We start from the raw sequence: 21,010 nt of genomic DNA on the forward strand, positions 1-21,010 counted from the left end.
GGCTGCTGTGCCAAATAGCATGATGCAGCCACTTTCCCCGCTGGATGCTGAGGTGTTGCTCTCCGTGCCCTTGCATGAGCCACAAGAGGCTGGCCGCATCCTCTGAACCGTCTCGGGGCAGCACTGTCTCGGGGCAGCACTAAGTCTGCCTTCTGGGCACAGGCCGGATGACTTTAGACAGCTGATCTGGTCCAGGTCGGAAGCATGTGTTATTCAGAAAACTTCCGGCCCCTTCTGTGATCATTTCCTTCCCAGAACTGCCTGAGCCTGTCAAATAGAACTTATCTGTTTCCAGCCCCTGAGGATGGCTGCTAGTGGAAGGGGCGGGCGTGGGGGGGACACACCAAGTTTGTGACACTGAGCAGGGCTCCAGACCTTTCAGGAAGAAAGATCAAGTCAGACAGTCTTTCTTGGGAAAAGGTGTTCATGGCCTGGGCTTGTGAGTCTGCTTGGGGGGATAAAATAACATTCCAGAATACCATTGGTTCCCCAATGGCTTGCCTTCGCAATAATAACCAGATGGATACAGCACTTGTCCACGCACAGAGCACTTTCTCAGGCATGATTTCCTTCGATCAGGCAACTATGATGACCCCCTTTACAGACGAGGGAGCTGATCCCTGCCTCAGTGCTTTGCCCGAGTTCATGCCACTGGTCCAAGACCAGGGACAAGAATCTCCTGACTTCTGGCCCAGTGCTTTTCCTACCAGGCTGCTCTCCCGGCGTCTGTTCTGTTAGAAGTCAGAAGGCCAGGAAGTCTGTACAAGGAAGACTGACGCTTACTTTGATGTCTTAATTCTAACACATACGGGTCACAGGCTGCATCAAGTAAATGTCACTAGATGGTGTGGCCAACCTCGGGCAAGAGGTTGACCCTGAGCATCCATACAGGAGCAGTGGCTGAATGACAAGTGACCCACCTGGGAAGTGAGGGCTCTGTTAGAGACACAGCGCTGTCACCTGTGACAAGGCCTTGTTCCATAAAGAAAAGTACCAGGGGCACTGGGTGTGCTGTGGAAGTCAGTGTTGATGGATGTCAGGGGTCCCTCCCTCGGCGTCTAGGACTTCAGGATGGGGAGACAAAAACCATCCTAGAGTAGGCAGAAATCCTTTGTGGTGTAAGAAGGGGGCATTTTCCTGGGTCGAGTGTTCTTAGCTTTTGATAGACTCTTAAAGGAGTCTGTGATCCAGAAAGATGCAGGACAGCACACGCTGTAATAATCTATCCAGAGAGTTTCGGCAAGTCTCTCTCCCTTCCTCTCATACCCTTTCGATTTCATTTTATGATGCTCTGCAATTTGTCAAACACGTCAATTTTCTTTTTCTTATTTGGTCCTCGCTACACAGGGCAGACGAAGCCCTTGTTACAGCCCTCCCTGCCCAGGCCCCCCACGGGCCTGCCTCCCCCCCCTCCACAGCCCAGCAGCACGCAGCCGAGAGAGGTCACTTCCCATTAGTACTGGATTCCCTCTCACTCCCGATTCCTGCCCGCTCATCCAGAAATCCCAGTTCTTCCGAAAACCTGCACCCAAGGGCTTGCGGGAGTTCTCGGATGGGGGGGGTATTTCCTGTGCCCCCGAGTCCGGCCCACAGCCATGTGCCTCTTGCCACGTGGCTGCACGCGGCTCTCTGCACCCACGAAGGTACAGCTCCTGCCTCTTCACTCCAGGCACTAATGTCCCTGGACCCGCAGGGCTGGGGCAGCTCACAGACTCTAGGGTGGGAAGGCCGACGTCCCCTTGCTCTGGGCTAAGCTCCGCTGAGGACGCTCCATGGTTGCTCGACTCCCACAGCATCAGAGAACTGGACGAAATAGCCCTCGTGAGCTGTTACCAGGCCTTTCTTCTCCTGCAGCAGGTGCGTGGCTCCAGCAGTGGGAGTTAGGACCAGACCTCACGCTACTTCTGGAACCCTTCCGGCCTACAGGGCCTGTCTCGGGGACCCCGTGCAAGACTGCTTTCTTCCCTGTGGGGATTTTCTGCTGGCTCTGCCGTCCACCCCAGAGTCCACTATGGTCCACTGGACACGACTCTGCAGCCCCCGTTGTAGTGAGGATTCAGAAGTCCCCTCCCCACCTTCCAGAAGCTTCCTTGAGTCCTCTGTAAATCCAGTCATAGAAACAGATACCAGGGATCTAATGTGCTGCCCACCTCTTAAGTAGAGGCAGGACATCATAGTGGGAACAGTGGAGCTGTGGAGCCGAACTGGGTTCATGGGCTAGTGATTTGCTATGAACCCAGGGCATGTGACTTAACTCTGCGGGCCTCAGTTCCCTCTTGTAAAATGGGGCTGCTGATAGCAGGCCCTACCCCATGGGGGTGAGGAAGGTTTAAGGAACAGCTGGTCCAGTAGTAACTGTAGTAAATGTTCCCTGTATTCACAGACCGCCCCCCCCCCACATACAATGAAAAGACCTTGAAGTCCCAAAGGGACTCTGTGGCTCACGCAGGTACGTCAGTGTGACGTAGCAGTTATAAAGATGTTCATCGTCAGCCAACAGGTACTTACCGGCTGTCCTCATGGGCCAAGGTTTGTTCTGGCGGCTGGAGACAGTAATGAAGACAGCTGTGGGCTTGCGGGGAAGGACAGTGCAGCCCGCTTTCTGAGCCCTGGTACAGTGTGTTCTTCTCCACGTATCAGTGCTTGTCAAGCCTTTTGTTTTTAAGATTTTATTTGTTTATAGAGAGAGAGTGCGAGCCCACGGGGGAGGGGCGGAGGGCACGGGGGAGGGGCGGAGGGCGATCTCGAGAGTCTTAAGCAGACGCCCCGCCCCGCTGAGCAGGGAGCCTGACTCTGGGCTCAGTCCCACCCCCTGACTGAGATCCCGAGCTGAGCCCAAACCCAGTCGGACACTCAACTGACTGAGTCACCCAGGCGCCGCTCAGCCTTTTTTTTTTTTTTAAGCCAGATCGTTTGTGACTTCAGCGAGCTCTGAAGCAGCGTACCCAGCGTGACAGTGGAGTTGCTCCCGTGGAGGCTGCGCTTGGCCTCCGCCCACCTGGACGGCAGCCCCGAGCGTGTCTGCAGGAAGCCACTTAAACCCTGTCCGCACCACACCATGAGTCTCCAGGGAGAGCTCCCCTTGATGGCTTTTGGGCTGTGTAGACACAGTTAATTCCAAAAAGTGATATATGTGAATCTCAGAAGGTCGAACAAGATCTCATTCATATGGATATCATTTAATCTTAATCAGTTCATGAAAGTCATGAGTCACCACTGACCCGAAAATCTGGAATTTCTGGAGCCGCAGCCATGTAGCCACCGTCATCTGCCTCAAATGGCTGCACGTTTCTTGGTCACCTGCGATCTGCAGGCACTGTATATTTCTTTAAATTTGGACCACGTCTCCCAAAAATACTTCGTTGGTTTTTAATTTTCTCCAAAAGTTCATATTTCCCCTTAAATTAAAAAGCAAAACAAAGAAACAAGCAAAAGAACTCAGTCTACTCAGTCCAAAAGCAAAAAAAAAAAAAAATTTGTTTCTGATGATGACACAACATGACTTACCCCACCACTCAAGGGTCTGCTTTGCTTGGTTTATTATATCACTTTGTCACTGGATATATTGTTTTGTCACTGATCCCCCCCAGTCAGAAGTATCTCATCTAAATTAAAAAATGGAGCCTTAAGCTCATGTTCTTGACTGGTGGCTTCCGAGGAGGGTCACGCCATGGCGGCCTCACGAGACTTGACCATTGACGACTAGTCCTCTGCAGCTCTGACTTGCCAGGGGGGCTTGAGGGCTTCCCATAGATACCACCGGCATTTATTCGGCACCCATTGTGTTCTGACCCCAGCATTTGACACAGGATATCACATTTAATCCAGATAATACTACTGTGAAGATACTTTGCTCATATGAGGAAATAAGTATTGGAAAGGTTAAGTAACTCACTTGAAGCCTGGATTCAAATCCAAGTTATCCTGGCTCTAGTTCTTGTACTTGTTCTGCTAGGTAGACTAGCAGAACTTCATGTCCTCTAAACATCTGGTTTTCTAGAACGTTCTAGAGCAGTTTGCTATTATACCTAACAGAGCCTGGTTTGGAACCATTTGACCGTAGTTATAACATCATGTATTTGTGTAAGAGACACCTTTTTGCTGAAGCTAGAGGTGCTACTGACATGTATTATAATTATTTCAAAACAGATAATCATCTGAGTAATGTCTCTGGATTGCACTGAACGACATTCAGCACAAATTCGGGTCTCAGCAGCTTTTTGCTGTTATCCTGTAGAGCAGTAAGCAAAGAGCACAGTGTATTTAGATGTTATATGCCGGATGTTTTGTAATAGGACTCCGTTCCTTGACATTGTTGCTTTAAGATTATCTTGGTGGAAGCTGCAAACATGTTTCTTAACTGTGTTTTGTATTTCTCTAGGCATGGTCCTTCCTGGTATGTACTTCAACCTTCCAAGTAGTTAAATTATTATAATTAGATACATTAATTAGAAATGGTTAACATAATTTAAAAAAATCCAAATGACCCAGTTGGAATTGGTAACAGTTCATGATCCAATCAGTTATAATAGAATAATAATGCTGCATTCTTGTGTTGATCAGAGGCCAAATAACAGGAAATTTCTGGATCAGATGCAGCTGTTGTTCATAATGTCCTATTTGGCTGACAAAAGTAAACTTGTTTCTAAATTATTGTTGTACATTTTGTCCCTGAGATTTAAAAAATTTATGATCCTTTCCGCTAATTACTTCTACTGGTCCTCATTTAGTTCACAAATCTAGATTTTTTTTCTATTGCATTTAAAAAACATTTTTAATCAATGAAGGATAAATCGATTTTAGATGCAATTTAAATGGATGCACCTGGTTGGATTGTGCATGATTGTACTTCATTTGTGCTGTGATTCTGCATGGATTTAATTTCAAATATCAGTGGTGATTGATAGTTATAGAACCGAGAATAAATGCACACATTGCTTTGACTGTAAACTTCTGCGTTCTACGAGAATGAAAAGGTAAATCTGTGAAGGTATCATTTATCTTCGGTGTTGTTTTCATCATTGTTGTTTGCCCTTTAAAAGCCTAGTTAATCTCAAAGCCATGATGCGATCCCACCTCACACCTGTCAGAATGGCTAAAACCAACAGCACAAGAAACGACAGGTGTTGCTGAGGATGCGGAGAAAGGGGAGCCCTTGTGCACTGTCGGGGGGAATGCAAACTGGTGCAGCCACTTCAGAAGACAGTATGAGGGTTCCTCAGAAAGTTAAACATAGAATTACCCTAGGATCCAGCAAGTGCGCTACTAGGTGTTTACCCAAAGGATACAAACATACTGATTCAAAGGGGCACACGCACCCGATTCTTAAGTATCTGTAATAGCCACACTCTGGAAACAGCCCACATGTCCACTGACTGATGAGTGGATAAAGGAGGTGTGGTATATAGCATATCATATATAATGGAACATAAGCCAGCAAAAAGAATGACATCTTGCCATTTGCCAAGGACAAAGATGGATTTAGAGAGTATAACGCGAAGCGAAATAAGCCAGAGAAAGACAAATACCATAGGATTTCACTCATCTGTGGAATTTAACAAAACAGATGAACACAGGGAGGAAGAAGAGAGAGGCGAACGATCAGAGAGTCTTAATGTTGGAGAACAAACTGAGGGTTGCTGGAGGGAGGTGGTGGGGGATGGGCATCAAGGAGGGCACTTGCTATGATGAGCACTGGGTGTTTATTGTATGTAAGTCATGAATCACTGAATTCTACTCCTGCGACTTAAAAAAAAAAAAAAAGCTTAAGCAAGAAAATGATTTAATTTTTGCTTAGGAACATTGCTATGCGAAACTTATGTGTTGGACTAATCGTGGACTCCACACACAAGCCTCTGTCACCAAGGGAGGTGGCCCGCTGGAGGGCAGCCCTCAGCAGAGCCGCTGCACACAGTGGGAGGCCGAGCTGCAGGCCGAGGGGCGCCCCCGCAGGGCTGAGCTGTTGGCTGGCGCCCCGTGGGGAGTCGCGGCTCCTGGCGATGGTGCGGTTGGCGGCGTTACTCCGCGGAACCGCTTTCCCTACCCGTCCGGGAAGGGCTGTCTCCCCAGGGCTGGGTTTCCCTCAAGGCCGAGAGGAACGTGGGTCAGAGGCTACCCCAGCAGGAACCTAGTGGACCGAAGGAGGCAACGGCCACAGGAAAGTGGTGTAGCCCCTGGATCTCAACCCAGATCAATCCACGTTAGATCGCGCTGCAGGGATGTGATGGGCAGAGCTAGGCTTGTCCCCAGCTTCCTGCCCACCTTTGGCTTTGCGTTTTGTTTTACTTGGTTTTGGTCGGGTCACCGTGAGCAGTGTGGTCAGTAATCCACGGAACACAGGGTTCTGGTCAGATCATCCACGCCCTCGAAGGCGTTCCGCTTGGCGAGCCTCTCTCCCCACTCCTCAGTTAGACTGTGTGGCAGGTTTCATTGTCTTGAGTCACGCACCTCCAGTGACAATGACAAAGGGCTGTGCAGTCGGTACGCACCCCCCCCCCCAGCGACCCAGGGAGCTATGGATCATTCGTCATCCCATCTGTCAAGTGGGGGAACTGAGCAGAGAGAGGACGGACTGAGCCCAGAGGACGCCTGAGCTTTGAAACAGGAGTCACTTGAATGTCAGAACCCATGACTCCCCATGACTTCCTGTGCAGATCTTACTTGTGGTTTACAAGGGCTCCCCGGGGTGGGGAGTGACGAGGGTCACAGGATTTTGACAGACAGGATTTCTTTGTCCCCTGCAGTTGCTGTCTGTATCCTGTGACGTTCTTTACACTCTAGTAACTTCTGGAGAGTATGTGTAGAAGGCACAAAGTGATATGCCCGTACGCGGGTTTCGTAGCTGGGTCAGATCTCAGATTATCAGACGCATTCCAGATGCTGGATTTTGAAGGATAGGTTTAAAGACTTCATTAATCTATGGGACATTTCCTGAGATCCATAAATAACGACGTTTGTTTCCTATGGAGTTGAATGTTTTCTGTAGTCACGTGCTCTCGTTACCTTCTGAGTCTTGAACTCGGGAACCCCCCAGCTCTCCCTAATATTCTTCAGCGTTGCACACTGACGGCACGCCCTGTTTCCTCACCTGTGAGTGCAGCAGAGAGACGGACGGAGTTGGTGGGCGTCAGGCGTCCCCACAGAAGGGGGGCACACAGCTGGCTCATTTCTTTTACATTATCTGGCCTCATTAAGAAATTAGATGTTTCCAGAGAGCTGAATTATAATCTTTGAAGCCCCAAACCTTAAAACAACTAAAACAACTATCTCTTTTAACCGTTTTGCCTAGAAACATTTAAAAAAATGCCCTTCTAAAAAAACCCAAATAACTTCATATTCGCTTTTAAAAATGCATTAGACATAAGGAAGCTTTACAAAGTGACGTCATCGTCACTAGTTACACCAGTTATTGAGCTGAGCTCTAATGTCATGGTGCCCTGAGGGGCTGTTGGCCCCCACGGAAGGAGCCCCCCGTGACTCTACTTTTATTAGTCAGGGTTCTACAGAGAAACGTGGCAGGGTGGATAGATAGAGAGGGAGAGGGAGAGATTGATTTTAAGGAATTGGCTCAGGAAGTTGCAAAGCCTTGGCAAGTCCGATACCTGCAGGGTAGACTGGCAGGCCAGAGACCCAGGCAAAACTTGTAGTTCAAGTCCAGAGTCTGTGGGCTCAGTTCCCTCTTCTTTCTGGAAAGTCTGTCTTCTGTCAAGTCCTTACAAGGCCCATCACCTTATGGAGGACGCTCTGCTCTACCAAAGTCTGCTGACTTAAATGTTCGTCTCATCTTAAAAATACCTTCAGAGAAACATCTAGAACATTTGAATATCTGGGCACTGCAGCCTAGCCAAGTAGACACATAAAATGAACCCCCACCATTTCTATGTCAGCTTTTAAGTAATTCTCCTGCCTCTTCCTTTGAGGTCAAGCTGTCCCATTCAGAAATTCTCTGAACAGCACATCCCATACCTTCCAGTTTGTTATGTTGTATCCTGAGAAACCAGGAGGCCAGTTTACTTAATGCCTTTTCAAGTAAGACACTTAGCGTAAAGGGGAGAGGAGCTCACTCCCCAAAGTAAGCGCGTCAGCTTTAGTAAATCCACTTTGTGTGGTTTTCCCTCCTGACTGCTGGTTCTCAGTAGCAGTTGAGCTTGCAAGAGCTGTGATCCCTGGAGAAGTCTTTTCAATGCCATTTAGAGGTGATGCTGTGTCTGGACCACAGCAAACAGACAACATCAGGAGGACTCCTTCTTTGGGATCCTATCCCTTAGTGTTAATTGTGATTTTTTTTTTCTTTTTCAATTCAGTGTGTTGGTACCACAATTAGAGCCTCAACAGATAATATAAGAGATTTGCTAATGTTGTTACAAGGATCGTTTCCAAGAAAAAAGAGAGGTTTTTGTTTGGGTTTGTTTGGCCTTTATTGTGCGTAATTGGGTTTTTTTTTTATTTATTTTTTATTTTTTTTATTTTTTATTTTATTTATTTATTCGACAGAGATAGAGACAGACAGTGAGAGAAGGAACACAAGCAGGGGGAGTGGGAGAGGAAGAAGCAGGCCCATAGCGGAAGAGCCTGATGTGGGGCTTGATCCCACAACGCCAGGATCACGCCCTGAGCCGAAGGCAGACGCTTAACCGCTGTGCCACCCAGGCGCCCCCGTAATTGGGTTTTTAAAGACTACACTCTCTGGTATGTGGAGGTCAGGACCATGCTCTCAAAAGGAAGCTCAGAAGGGAGATGCCCCCTCCTTGTCCCCCAGATTAGATCACTCACTGAAGCCGCCTCCGTGATATGAAACGCAGCCCACTCTTCACAAATGCCCCGTCTCTTGTGTTGAGAAGCCTCTCGAGGACTTCCCATCGTAGACTCTCAAGAAATGGGCGCAGCCAGCGCAACTATGTAGGATCTCGGCTTTCACGGCTGTTGCGGGCGACGTTTGGCACGGCCGTTGAGCACGCCGGAGTCATCCTTCGGTGGCGGTGCCTCGTGCCCACACGCACTCATCACGTGCTCTTTCTGCAGACGGAGTGATTAACATGAGCATCCCCATCGTGCTGCCCATCTCTGCGGACGAGAAGACACGGCTGGAGGGGTGCAGCGAGTTTGTCCTGACGCACAGCGGGCAGACAGTGGCTATCTTGCAAGACCCTGAATTCTACGAACACAGAAAGGAGGAGCGTTGTTCCCGTGTGTGGGGGACAATGTGTGTGAAACACCCCCATATCAAAGTAAGTAGCAAGACCTTTGGAAGGGCTTTCTTGATCTCTTTCAGTGTAGGACAAAAATCATTCCTCTTTATTCCTTCATAGAGGACTTAGGAACACCGGGGTCAGAGGGAGGACTGTATTTCTTTTTCTTTTTTTTTTTTGGAATTAATTTATTTGAGAAAGAGAGAGCAAGCACAAGCAGGGGGAGGGGCAGAGGGGGGAGGAGAGAAACTCAAGCAGACTCTGCGTTGAGCGTGGAGCCTGATGAGGGGCTCGATCTCAGGACCCCGAGATCATGACCTGAGCTAAAGTCCACCTAACCCACCGAGCCACCCAGGCGCTGAGGAGTGCATTTCTAAGGGGGGTCTCGCAGGTTGTGCCTTCAGAGATCTTTTTAGAAAGGGGCAAAGCAACGTTCTGCTTGAGGGCTGTTTGGAATGATCCACCGAGTCTCCAGATGCCGTGATGGCTGGCTCCCTCCGCTAAATGGAAACAACTGGCCTGGGTAGATAATTGAGCCTGGCATCTGGAGGAAGGGGCAGAAATCAGAGCCAGAGGTGTGCCCTCAGCCAGAGCTGGTGGCACTCTCCATCTTGAAAACTCACTGGAGAAGCACGTTCCATCATCCAGAATGGGTCCAACCAGCCACTGGCGAGAGACTCAGGGTGCATGCCCTGTGGCCAGCGGAGGGGGTCAGTGACATCCTTCCAGTAAACACAATTCAGCGCAGAGCCTAGATAGTGGCAGAGTCTCCAGGGGGAAACAGCCCATTTTCGTCAGTGCATAGTTTAAGATTGAAAAATGTGTTCATCTGATTAGGATCGTTTTGAGACTGTCCTGCCTAAGGCTGCACCTTCTCAGATTCCTTCACAGCCTCTACTTGGTGGGGGTGTGGGGAGGGGGTGGAGCGGGAGCGGAGAGTCTCATGGAGTTGCTGCGTGTCCTTCCTTTCCCATAAAGGAAAGTATGTGAAATTGAATGCAAAAGCCATCCCTCATCCAAGATGAGAGCTTTAGGGCTGAAATTTTAAAAGCCATATAAAAGCAGGGGGCAGACTTGAACTAAGCCCAGGATCTCCCCCAGCCCTGTGCCCCTGCAGATGTTTGAATGCACCTACTGGCATTGGTTGGGCCAATGCTGGTTTGGTTTGGTTTCTCTGGTTGTGAAATGGTGCAAGGTAGGGAGGGCTTTTTCAAGGCCTCTCAACACAAGAGGTTAACGAGCAAAGCAGCTTCTCGTTCACTGGACGCAACCATCCACCTTATAGCCAAGCGTCTTAATCTCCGTGCCCCTCAAGCTCAAAGTCAGCGTCATCTGAACCGTCAGTCCACGAGGCTGGCAGACAGTCCTGGAAATTGCTGGACACGGACTGAGAGCGATTTGAGGAACTGTGTTCTGGGCCTTGATCCTGCCTGTGTTTCTTCTACCCTGTGGTCCTCGTGGTCTTGGGTTGGGTTCTGATCTTGTGAGTGACCCAGAGAAGGAAGAGGGACCCCTCATCGCCCCGCTTCAGACACGTCTGCTCTTGGGGCCCGGCATCCACGCCCACTGCAGCAGCGCTAGGAGAACCACCCGCGGAAGCGAGCTCTCGAGATTCTTTCTTTTCATCCTGTCTTGCAACCCGTGTCGGCAACTGGAGCTCAGGGTTTCTTAGAAGCCAGGGAACGTGGTGCTGTGACTTGTGGTCTTGGTCATCTCGTCAGTGACCGTCCTGAGAGGTCGTTAGAGGGACTCTGCAAACATTCCCAGTGAGCTAATGGCGAGAAATGGACCGTGGGTAACCTGAGCAAGGAAGGCATGCGCTGCACACATGACAGCCTGAGTGTGACATGTGTTCACCAGACGCACAACACACGCCCTTTACAGGGAAGGACCTCTCTTCACTGCTCCTCCTTTTTTTTTAGCACCTTGAAATTTACAGTGAAATTTACACTTAAGGGTTTTTTGTTTTTTAACCCAAAACTTCCAAAAGTAACCCCTTCCAAAGTGGCCGTGGGCCTTCTTGCGTTTCCATGAGGCCCTGGTTCTAATTGGCTGAGTCAGTTCTGGGGGTTGGTGCTGAGCGTTCCCTGTGAGTCTGTGAAGGTCAGGAATCCTGGCATTAGAGAAGCATTCGGGGCTCTTTCCTGGATGGCTCCCCCTGCAAGCACCTCACCCCCAGCTCGTGCCCCCTCTCCCCAGGTGCTCCCCAGCAGTAGGCCGTGGCCGAATCCTGGGTATCCTCCCTGCTTCCTCTTCCTCCCTTGTTCATTCAGCCGCTGAGTCCAGGCGATTCTCCCCCCCACAGACTGCTTGATGTTGGGCACTTCTCTTCTGTTCCCTGTCTTGGGCCAGGGCGCTCCGTTTGCTCCCCGTCTCCTGCCTGACTCGCGCTCAGCCTTCTCCGTCCTGCAGCCAGTGCCGCCTGCCCGCCCCATCCCCGGCTGCTGCCGTGCTCTGAGTATCGGCCGCTCTCCCGCTCCTGCACCTGCTGGTCCCTCAACCCAGACACTGTTCCTCCTGCCCCTGCTGCCCCCATCCCCTGCTGTCACCCCCCACCTTCCTCCCCGTGACCCGAAGTGTGATGGGGTATGCCTTTTTTTTTTTTTTAAGATTTTATTTATTTATTTGACAGAGAGACAGCCAGCGAGAGAGGGAACACAAGCAGGGGGAGTGGGAGAGGAAGAAGCAGGCTCCCAGCGGAGGAGCCTGATGTGGGGCTCGATCCCAAGACCCTGGGACCACGCCCTGAGCCAAAGGCAGATGCTTAACGACTGAGCCACCCAGGCACCCCTGGGGTGTGCCTTCTTTATGCTCCCAGAGCACTCTGCCCTTGTCCGGCCCCAGCTGTCCCACTGTTTTGTCACCATTCAGTCATCTGCCAGCCCCCCGAGCCCCAACTAGGGCTGGGCCCACGGGAAGGTGCCTCTGCAGGCAGAGCTTGGGGGAGGGGGGCGGCACGTGCAGTGGGAGCACCCTGGTTTGGGGGGTCCTGCAGCGGAGTCCTGGCATCTGGGAGATGCTGCCTCTTCTCTCGTCTGCAAATGAGGCGTCAAGTCCCTGTCATCGCCTTCCTTGCTGCCCCAGAGCTGCCGGCCCAGGAGGGATAGCACGGTGATGAATGTACGTTCCCCACGGGGATCGCCTTGGTTTTCTGCCTCTTGATCCCTATCTCTGAACCCTTTCATTGTGACCCTGTTTTCCCAAACCTGCCATTTCTTACTTCTTTCTGATTTCTTTCCCCCTCCTCCTTCCCTTTTCCTCCTGACGTGTGTACCTCCCTGGGCTCAGCGCTGCTCCCGCTGCAGCCCGTGCACTCCCTTCTCCCCAGGCTGCGTCTGTGAGGCTTCTCCTTGCCCCCTCGAGGCTCCTCAGCAGTTTCCTGTCTTCGTCCTAGGGTTTGAGCTCACCCTCTCTAACTTTTTGCATTTCTGTTGCCTAGGATCAAGCCCTGTTCCCCTCTCACACTTTGTTCGGCTCCCCGAAAGTCCGTTCCTCATTCCTGTCCGTGTGCCCAGGTCTGCAGACTCCCCCGCGGTGTCCCCCTGCCAGCCTTTGGCAGGAGGCTCCAAAGGAGGTGGGGGCCCCTAGGCCACAAAGCCTGGGAAAGGGGGCTGAGCCACTGAACCTCCCTTCCTGGTAGCGAGATCTCAGTTCTGGGGACAGTTGGGCCGTCTTGGGGGGGAGATGCCCTCTGCCTCGCCCCGTCTCAGAAACGCCAGAAGCATAGTTCAGCATCGCTCGTCAAATAGACACCGTCAAATAGACACGTTTGTGGGCTGAGCCCTGAACCAAACCGGACGTGTGCTGCCTTCACCAGCAGAACAGAGGGTGGACCCCTGGCGTCCAGCATGAGCTACTGCACGCCTCAGGATTTGCCGCAAGTCTCTAACTCCTCTCTGTCGCCTAACTCGGCAAGGAGGAGACAGTGAATGCACAGCTGTGGGGATGTGACAATGTTCTTACTAAGTGACTTTCCTCTCTCCATCCCACACGGTCGTGTTTTTCCTTTCCGTTACTGTGACCACCCTTCCCGCCAGGCTCACCCCTCATGTTTGTGGGGCCCAGGGCAAACGGAAGCCCATGTACCATATTTAAAAGTTACCTAACAGTTAGAAAAAAAATATGTTCTGTCCTATGCTGACCACCACCTTGAGAATAGCGCAGGTCGGGTTCAAATTTCTGCATCAGAACACGTGGTGAAGAGTTGGCTCTTGACCTGCCATGAACCCCTTTTCCTTTTCTCTGCTTGGCCTTGTCCCATGCCATGAGGGCACCCCAGGCCGGCTGGCTGAGCTCTACCCGCACCTGCCGCAGACTCCCCTCACTCAGCCCATCCCCAGAACTGGGGCTGCCTCCCCGGCTGTGCGGTCCACCCTGGAAAGACAGGCCAGGAGAGGAAGTGCGGGGCTCCTTGTAAAGGTGTGCATTTTCTGTTCCTCACTGTCCCCCGAAGTCACCTTCTCAAAGGAGACCAGGTATTGACAAGGGAGGGGATTAATAGTAACCTCTGTGCTTTCTTCTAAGAATTTTATAGTTTTAAATTTTACGTTTAGGTCTTTCATCCACTTTGAGATTTTTTAAAGGGTATAAAATAAGGCTCTAACTCTATTCCTTTGTATGTGGAGATCCAGTTTTCTCAACACCATTTGCCAGGGACTGTTCTTTCCCCATCGAGTGGTCTTGGCACCCCTGTCAAAGATTAGTTGAGAAAAATAAGGTTTTAGCTAATTAGTCTGTGCTTAGCCTTGGATGTGGATTTGGTGACATATTGCTGCTCTCTGGACATTTTCTTTTGTTTTCAAATTAGAGATAACTAAGAAGGATGCTTCTTTTGAGTTTCCTTAGAAATTGTGCTTAGCAATAATTAACTGGTAGAAACAACTTGCCTGATTTTCACCCCCAGCTTCTCTATTTTGGTCCTTATTGAAAACAGTCTAAGATACATCAGGCTGTGTTAGGAACGTCCCGGCAGTGGTTCTCGGAGAGTGGCTCACAGAACACTGGGGGTCCCCAAGAGCTTTCCACTGAACCCCAATCTCAAAACCACGTTCCTGATACTGAGACATCATTTGCCGTCCTCTCTGGGCTGACATTTGCACTGCCGGTGCCACAACAAGGCGGGTGACACTGCTGGCCCCTCAGACTAAGGGGGGGATGCCTGGCTCTCCTTGGGTCGCCCCCCTCGACACCAAGCACTTGCAGTAAGAACAGGGCCAGCTTCAGCTACAAATGTTCTTGTTGACGGGGTGCCTGGGCGGCTCAGCTGGTTAACAGCCTGACTCTTGATTTTGGCTCGTTGTGATCTCAGGGTCATGGGATCGAGCCCGAGTTGGGCTCCCTGCTCAGCGCTGCGCATGGAGTCTGCTTGAGAGTCTTTCTCTCCCTCTGCCCCTCCCCCACCCTCTCTCTTTTAAAAAAAAAGTATAAAAGGGTTAAGAGACCAAAAAATTTGAGAAATACTGTGCTAGAAATGCTTAAGAATGGAAGGTGGTTCTTCAGGAATAACCCAAGGTTGGTCTAGGAGGAGAAAATGGTTTTTAGATAAACTAGAAGTCCACACTCATCTCCAGCAACTTTACTCATGGTCTTTCTAGATGGTGCTGGAAAGTGGGGATTGGCTGGTTGGTGGAGACCTGCAGGTGCTGGAGAGAATAAGGTGGAACGATGGGCTGGACCAGTACCGCCTGACGCCTCTGGAGCTCAAACAGAAATGTAAAGAAATGAACGCCGGTACGTACGTAGGTTGGCTTTCATGCCGTTGTCAGTCCTCCTTCCCACCCTCTGATCACAGAATTCAAGATACCAGGAGTCGGCCGTGTTTATAGTTTCCAAAAGCTGGAAACTCTACTGATAGATGTATTGATTTCGACCGGAGCAATTTAGAAAACTGAAGTACACCCACATGCTGGAACAGAATGCAGCGGTTAAAAATATGCACAGACCCGGAAAAATACCCAAAGTGTATTTATTCAGCAAAACACAAGTTGCAGAACAATCTGTACAGCATAATTTTGGAAAACAAAATTAAAATATAGTAATTGTTCTTAAAACCCTAAGCTACTGTGTCTGGAAACAGAAGTCTCTGGGGCACGTGCCCCATGCAGGTGACAGGTGCCTCTGGGGAATGGAGCCAGACCAAAGGGTGGGAAGATTTTCACTTTATAAATTTTGGAAAAGGGAAAGAAAAAGTAATGATGGGATTATAGATGGTTTTTATATCCTATTTGGGGCTTTTCTGGATTCCCCACGTTTTCCATAATGGATATTTCTTTCATCACTAGAAGGAAATTAAGCTTTTCAGGAGCCCATCACTAAGTGGAGTAGTTTTGAGGATTTTTTTTTACAGTGATGGTAAAATATGTTTTTACGTCTTTAGGCTGTTGAAATTTTTCCCTGGCCCCAGACACCGCTGGTCGTTGCTCACCCCCTGGGGGAGCGAACCCGAAGCAGGCGGCGACGTGGGCTCTGCTCAGTGCCGGCTCCCCAGTTAGGGCTTCCCGCCTGCGTGATCCGTCTGGTCTGGTGGGGGCGTTTGGAGAACCAAGTACCCCCAAAGAGCCAGTGGTTTCTCCAGATGACTCTGAAAGCAAGTGGGCATAGTGGATGCTCTACAGTAAACACAGCTGTGTTTCCTCTCTCTCAAGGTTTTTAAAAATTTTTAAGTAATCTCTCCACCCACCGTGGGGCTCGAACTCACAACCCCAGGTAGCACAATCAAGAGTTGCATGATCTACTGACTAAGCCAGCCAGGCGCCCTTCCTTCCTTTCTTTTAAAATTGGAGATCTAATTGCCTTTATGAAACGATTCTCGCAAGCAGAGGGGAGCTCCCCCTGCATTTCCTTTCTGTTCTTGTGGATGAGCGACAACGTGCATTTTGTTCAGCTCGGCCTTTGCGCTCCTTTCCCAGATGCGGTGTTCGCGTTCCAGCTCCGCAATCCCGTCCACAATGGCCACGCCCTGCTGATGCAGGACACCCGCCGCAGGCTGCTAGAGCGGGGCTACAAGCACCCCGTGCTCCTGCTGCACCCTCTGGGGGGCTGGACCAAGGATGACGACGTGCCCCTGGAGTGGCGGATGAAGCAGCACGCGGCGGTGCTGGAGGAAGGCGTCCTGGACCCCAAGTCGACCATCGTTGCCATCTTCCCGTCCCCGATGTTGTATGCCGGCCCCACAGAGGTGAGCGGTTCCCTGGGCCAGGCTGGGGGCCTCGGAAACGTGGGCTCAGACTTGACGTAAGAGGAGCCAGTGAGTCACTGCGATCCTATTCCTTCATGAGCAGATTCTGGAATCTTCCGGTCCCTCTTTATCCACCTTAACTATGTTTCCATTTAGTATTCGTAAAAAATGCTAGAAACACCACATCAGACCTGCTACGCACCGCCGTTGAGAACGTGGAGCTGGCGCGTGAACGAGAATAGTGCAGCTTGACTGCGGTTGTAGGGCAAAGTGCATCGCACCTGTACTCAGTTCCCAAAGTTCCAGTCAGTCTGAGTGGTTCACCGCACGCGCCCGAGAGCTCCATTAGAAAAGAGAATTTGTCTCTCAAATCTCGGTGTCCCCCTTTCATCACAGCACAGCGAGCCCGTCACACAGGGACGTTCTTCGTCCCACGGCACCAAGTGTGCGGGAAGCATGATGAATCCAGAGGGTCTCAACTCCCTGGAATGCCCCAAATCAAATTTCAGAAACTCTCTTCAACCAGCTCTCAGTGCCAGGCTTCCCCGTCTTCTGTATTCCTCGCTGAACTCCACACAGGGCGATTCACTTTGAAACGCCAGTGTCGTGCTGAACTAGAATCAGTGTCTTTGTATGATCAGCTCATTATTGGCAATGGGATAATCAGCCATGTTGGAGTTTGTGATTTCCTTCAAACTGTGATGTATTCTGAATAGGAAGGGACTGGAAAGTAAAAGTCACACGTCTGAGTGATCCTGTCCACGTGCCTGTCTGGAGAGGCGATTAGGAGACAGCACCTTGGGTTCTAAGAAGCTGGGGTCAGGCGGGGGATTTGTGCCTACAGCTCCTACCCGACCCGATGCCGCGAGTGTGAAGAGCATGGGGTCTAGAACACTCCACTGACGTCCTCCAGTATTCGCTGGTCCTACCACTGGATTACTTTTAAAGCAGAATAAAGGCATGTCTGTAAACAGGAACCCCAGCGCTGACCAGTGGTGACCAGCATCTCCCTTGCATGATGTTTCCTAGGTCCAGTGGCACTGTAGGTCCCGGATGATTGCAGGGGTCAATTTCTACATCGTGGGCCGGGACCCCGCAGGAATGCCCCACCCCGAGTCCAAGAAAGACCTGTATGAACCCACTCACGGAGGCAAGGTCTTGAGCATGGCCCCTGGCCTGACCTCGGTGGAAATCATTCCATTCCGCGTGGCTGCCTACAACAAAGCCAAAAAAGCCATGGACTTCTATGACCCAGCAAGGTAGGTCTCCAGGGGAGGGCTCTTCACTCACCATCCGTACAGCTAGACTGACGGCCCTTCGGAGGCTCACCTCCGCATGCTTCTAGCGGGATGAGACTCCCCTGAAGGCCAAGACCTGTCCTGCACATCCCATGTCCCCCTCACGTGTAGCACAACCCCCCCCCCCCGTATGTCAGTAGATGGTCCATCAGTACTTTCAACAAGTCTTCCCTGAGCATGCGTTAAGGGAAAGGAAACCAGCGTAGCAGCAGGAGACGCTTCCCGTGGACAGAGTAGGTCTAGCCCAGAAGTGCAGAGCATGTGGCTGCCATCACGCCCACCATCACATCCCCTTCCTCTGCAAGTTCCTTTACTGAAGAGTTAGCAAATTGCCCATTCCAGAAGGTGCAGCGTTTTACAGAAGGAAAAAATAAGGCCTAAAACTGATCCCCTACTGCAGGCATCTTTGGGGGCGGGGTGACTTACCCACTCTGAGCTGTGTGTGGCTGCCCCGTGACAGGCACAACGAGTTTGACTTCATCTCTGGGACGCGGATGAGGAAGCTGGCCCGGGAAGGAGAGAATCCCCCCGATGGCTTCATGGCGCCAAAAGCATGGAAGGTCCTGACAGATTATTACCGGTCCCTGGAGAAGAACAACTAAGTGCCCTCTGGCTCCAGAGTTTCTTCTGGAACTGCTCTTGGATTCTCTTTTCTATTTTTGTGATTAGATGCTTTGTACACAACTGCTTCTCAGTGGCTGATTCTCATGTTTTGTAATGAGGTAAAAATTGTCTATAATTTAAAGTCAACTTCAATAATATATAAAAGAAAGTCCGAGTGAAGTCCGCCTCTTAGCAGGTGCAAGCAATACTGTTATCATTTCAGAATGAAATTACTTGTATTTTCTCCTGCATCTGATTAGGTAGGTCCCAGGTTTCTGAAGCTTTGACCGTGTGTCTAGTTTACTTGCCAAAAAGTAAAGTGTGTTTTCCAGCTTAAGTCTTGCCAACCCGCACTTGCCCAGTGTAGGAACACGAACCAGATGGGTGGCCTCTTCTGTACAACTGTTTAAAACAAAAATCCTCACCCCTAAAGAGGTATGGCTCACATGAAGATTCTCGCTATTTCGCCTCCTGTCTCCTGCCCCGTCTCCTAAGGGGCTCAAGCATGGCCTGCCTGGAGACACCAGCCGTGTGAACCTGTGACTTGCACCTCGGATCTATGCAACCTAGTTCTGCCGAGAAAGTTATGTTGTCTAAGAAAGAAGGGAAGTCTTACCGCCCTTCTGTGAATAGAACTCCAATTAAACGGTGATTTTCAGTTAGATAGCATTGGGCACTTTGAGGAAAAGATTTGGACCCAAGGCTCAGACGATCTGGCATTGTTGTGGGAAGTTAATTTTTCTCCACTTTGCTGTGGTCACTGTGTCCTGGGAGAGGCCACACTGATAGACTGCAGCTTCGGCCCAAACCAGTCCAGACCATCAGACCAGCGGACTGCTGGAATGGGAAAAGACCCTAGACACCCTTCTGTCTCGCAGGGGTCCCCACCAGACAATGCCTAGCGTGTGCTTTGGGGGTGGCTGAGCAGGTCACACTCACTCACTGTTGGCATCATTAGAAAGTACTGGTAGCACCCCACGGGCTTGTCGCCGCTGGACCCCCATCTGGGGCTCTGTCTGCACTGTACGACACAGGCGCTGCCTCTGGCCCCCTCAGTTGCTCAGCAGAGCTGCTTGCACGGAAGGCACTTACAAAGCAGCCTTCTTGGATGCCAGAAGGTCCAGAGTTTTCTAAATCCAGCTGATCTTAGTGCAGCTGGAAAAAATACTTTTCCAAAGACTCGTGCTGTGCCGAGACATCTAACCCCTGATGGTTTTGCTTCTTGGGAGGTGATCTTTGTGCTTGATGCATAATCCTTGTTGCTAAAAGTAGATGAAGAACCCGTACCTCCTGTTGCTAGGTCTCTCTGGAAGAGACTTAAACTGGAAAGAGAAAACTGTGATTTTTTCATATTCTCAGAAACTTTTTTTTTTTTAAAAGAAAATGCTAATCTTAGCTACTGAAAGTTCTTTTGAGAATAAATTACCCACAGTGGACACAGCAAAGCCTAACAGCCTTGACTAGTATAGTGTCTGTGTTGATTTAATCGGAGGTACTCAGTACTGCCTTTTTCAAGAACAGCATATTTATTGAAAACATGAGACAATATAGTGCCTTAATCAATATATTTCGTGATTTTTAAGATATATTTAAAACTGCTTTTCTGCTCTTAATACACTTAGTACAAATGACTATTTCTATGGACAAGTGATGCTTGTTTTTATTTTAATAAATTTCTCAAAATGAAAGTGGAGTCTCTTCTGCCTGTGACATGGCGTGTGGGTTGGCCACGCGACTGCTGAGGGCTTTATGACTGTGTAACTGGGGAGGAACGGCAGCAACCCTCTGACCACGATTAAGAGGCTGTTTGCCCGCATTCGAGTCACTTAACAGCAGGTCGGGCGTAGGTGTGCAGGGCTCCTGATGTCTTCGGGGTGACGAGGCTGCTTGGGCTCACCGTAGGACGTCACCGCAGGAAGGTCTGACCTCTCTTCTTTTGAACTTGCTCCCTTTGCTCAAAGCGCTCCCAGGGAGTGCACCAGCAGGGCTGGGAGCACGTGTTTTGCTGTTGTCTTTCATCCGTTCCCATACCACCCGCACCTCCACGAACCTCAGCCACGGCTCCTTTGCCGTGAGAAAGGGGAACCTTTCTGCCCCTATTTCCAGTGGTCTTCGGGCACCTGGCAGTTTGGGACTGTCCTCCTCCCTGCGGTCCTGAAGGCTTCCTGCAAATTCTGCCGCTGACCCTCACTGGGCGGCGTAACACTGGGGAAAGCCCTCTTCTCGCCCAGAGCCTCGCTTGCTCGTTCCGAGTGACAACTGGTGGGACAAAGTGGGGCAGGACGTGTGTGAGGACATGAAGACATGGGCGGGGCGGGGGGGGGATGCCAGACTGTAAGGGCAAGGGGAACAAACCTCGGGAAGGCCTCTGTAAGTCGCCGGGTCCGGCATCGGCCTTGTAAACCTCTCAGCACTTAGGCTCCAGGATTTCTCTCCAGCCCGTCTTCCTTGCACAAAGAAACAAATCCTGGTTCCTTGAGGAGAGCAAGTTTGACTTTGTTTTCTCTTCCTCCCACTCTGGACTTGGCCGTCAGGTCTGGCTTTCCCGCCGGGCACCAGAGCGGGGAGCTGCTCTCACATGGAAAGCTCCGCTGGACCAACCGTGCAGCTCCGCCTCTGATTCCGAACGCAGGGCAGGTCTCCGTTGCCTAAGCATTTCCTCATCCCCACATGCATCAAGGATCGGGGATGCACTACGCGCAGATACTGAAAACCGCTGACTTTTCCTTGCCCCTTGTGTGCAT

The 21,010-nt window shown here is 50.6% G+C and overlaps 1 protein-coding gene across 3 annotated transcripts in view; it reads left to right on the top strand.

The window, feature by feature from the left end:
- The window catches only part of PAPSS2 (3'-phosphoadenosine 5'-phosphosulfate synthase 2), a 68,367-nt gene extending 48,413 nt beyond the window's left edge, over window positions 1-19,954 (top strand). For all 3 annotated transcript variants that reach the window (XM_034662380.1, XM_034662378.1, XM_034662379.1), the window contains exons 8-12: window positions 9,022-9,227; window positions 14,783-14,918; window positions 16,097-16,365; window positions 17,395-17,624; window positions 18,124-19,954. In XM_034662380.1, the coding sequence (XP_034518271.1) occupies window positions 9,022-9,227; window positions 14,783-14,918; window positions 16,097-16,365; window positions 17,395-17,624; window positions 18,124-18,265 (983 nt within the window). In that variant the 3' untranslated portion in view covers window positions 18,266-19,954. The remainder of the gene's footprint in view (window positions 1-9,021; window positions 9,228-14,782; window positions 14,919-16,096; window positions 16,366-17,394; window positions 17,625-18,123) is intronic.
- Window positions 19,955-21,010: the final 1,056 nt, after the last annotated feature.

Source organism: Ailuropoda melanoleuca, chromosome 6, assembly GCF_002007445.2.
Source record: "Ailuropoda melanoleuca isolate Jingjing chromosome 6, ASM200744v2, whole genome shotgun sequence".
NCBI lineage: Eukaryota > Metazoa > Chordata > Mammalia > Carnivora > Ursidae > Ailuropoda > Ailuropoda melanoleuca.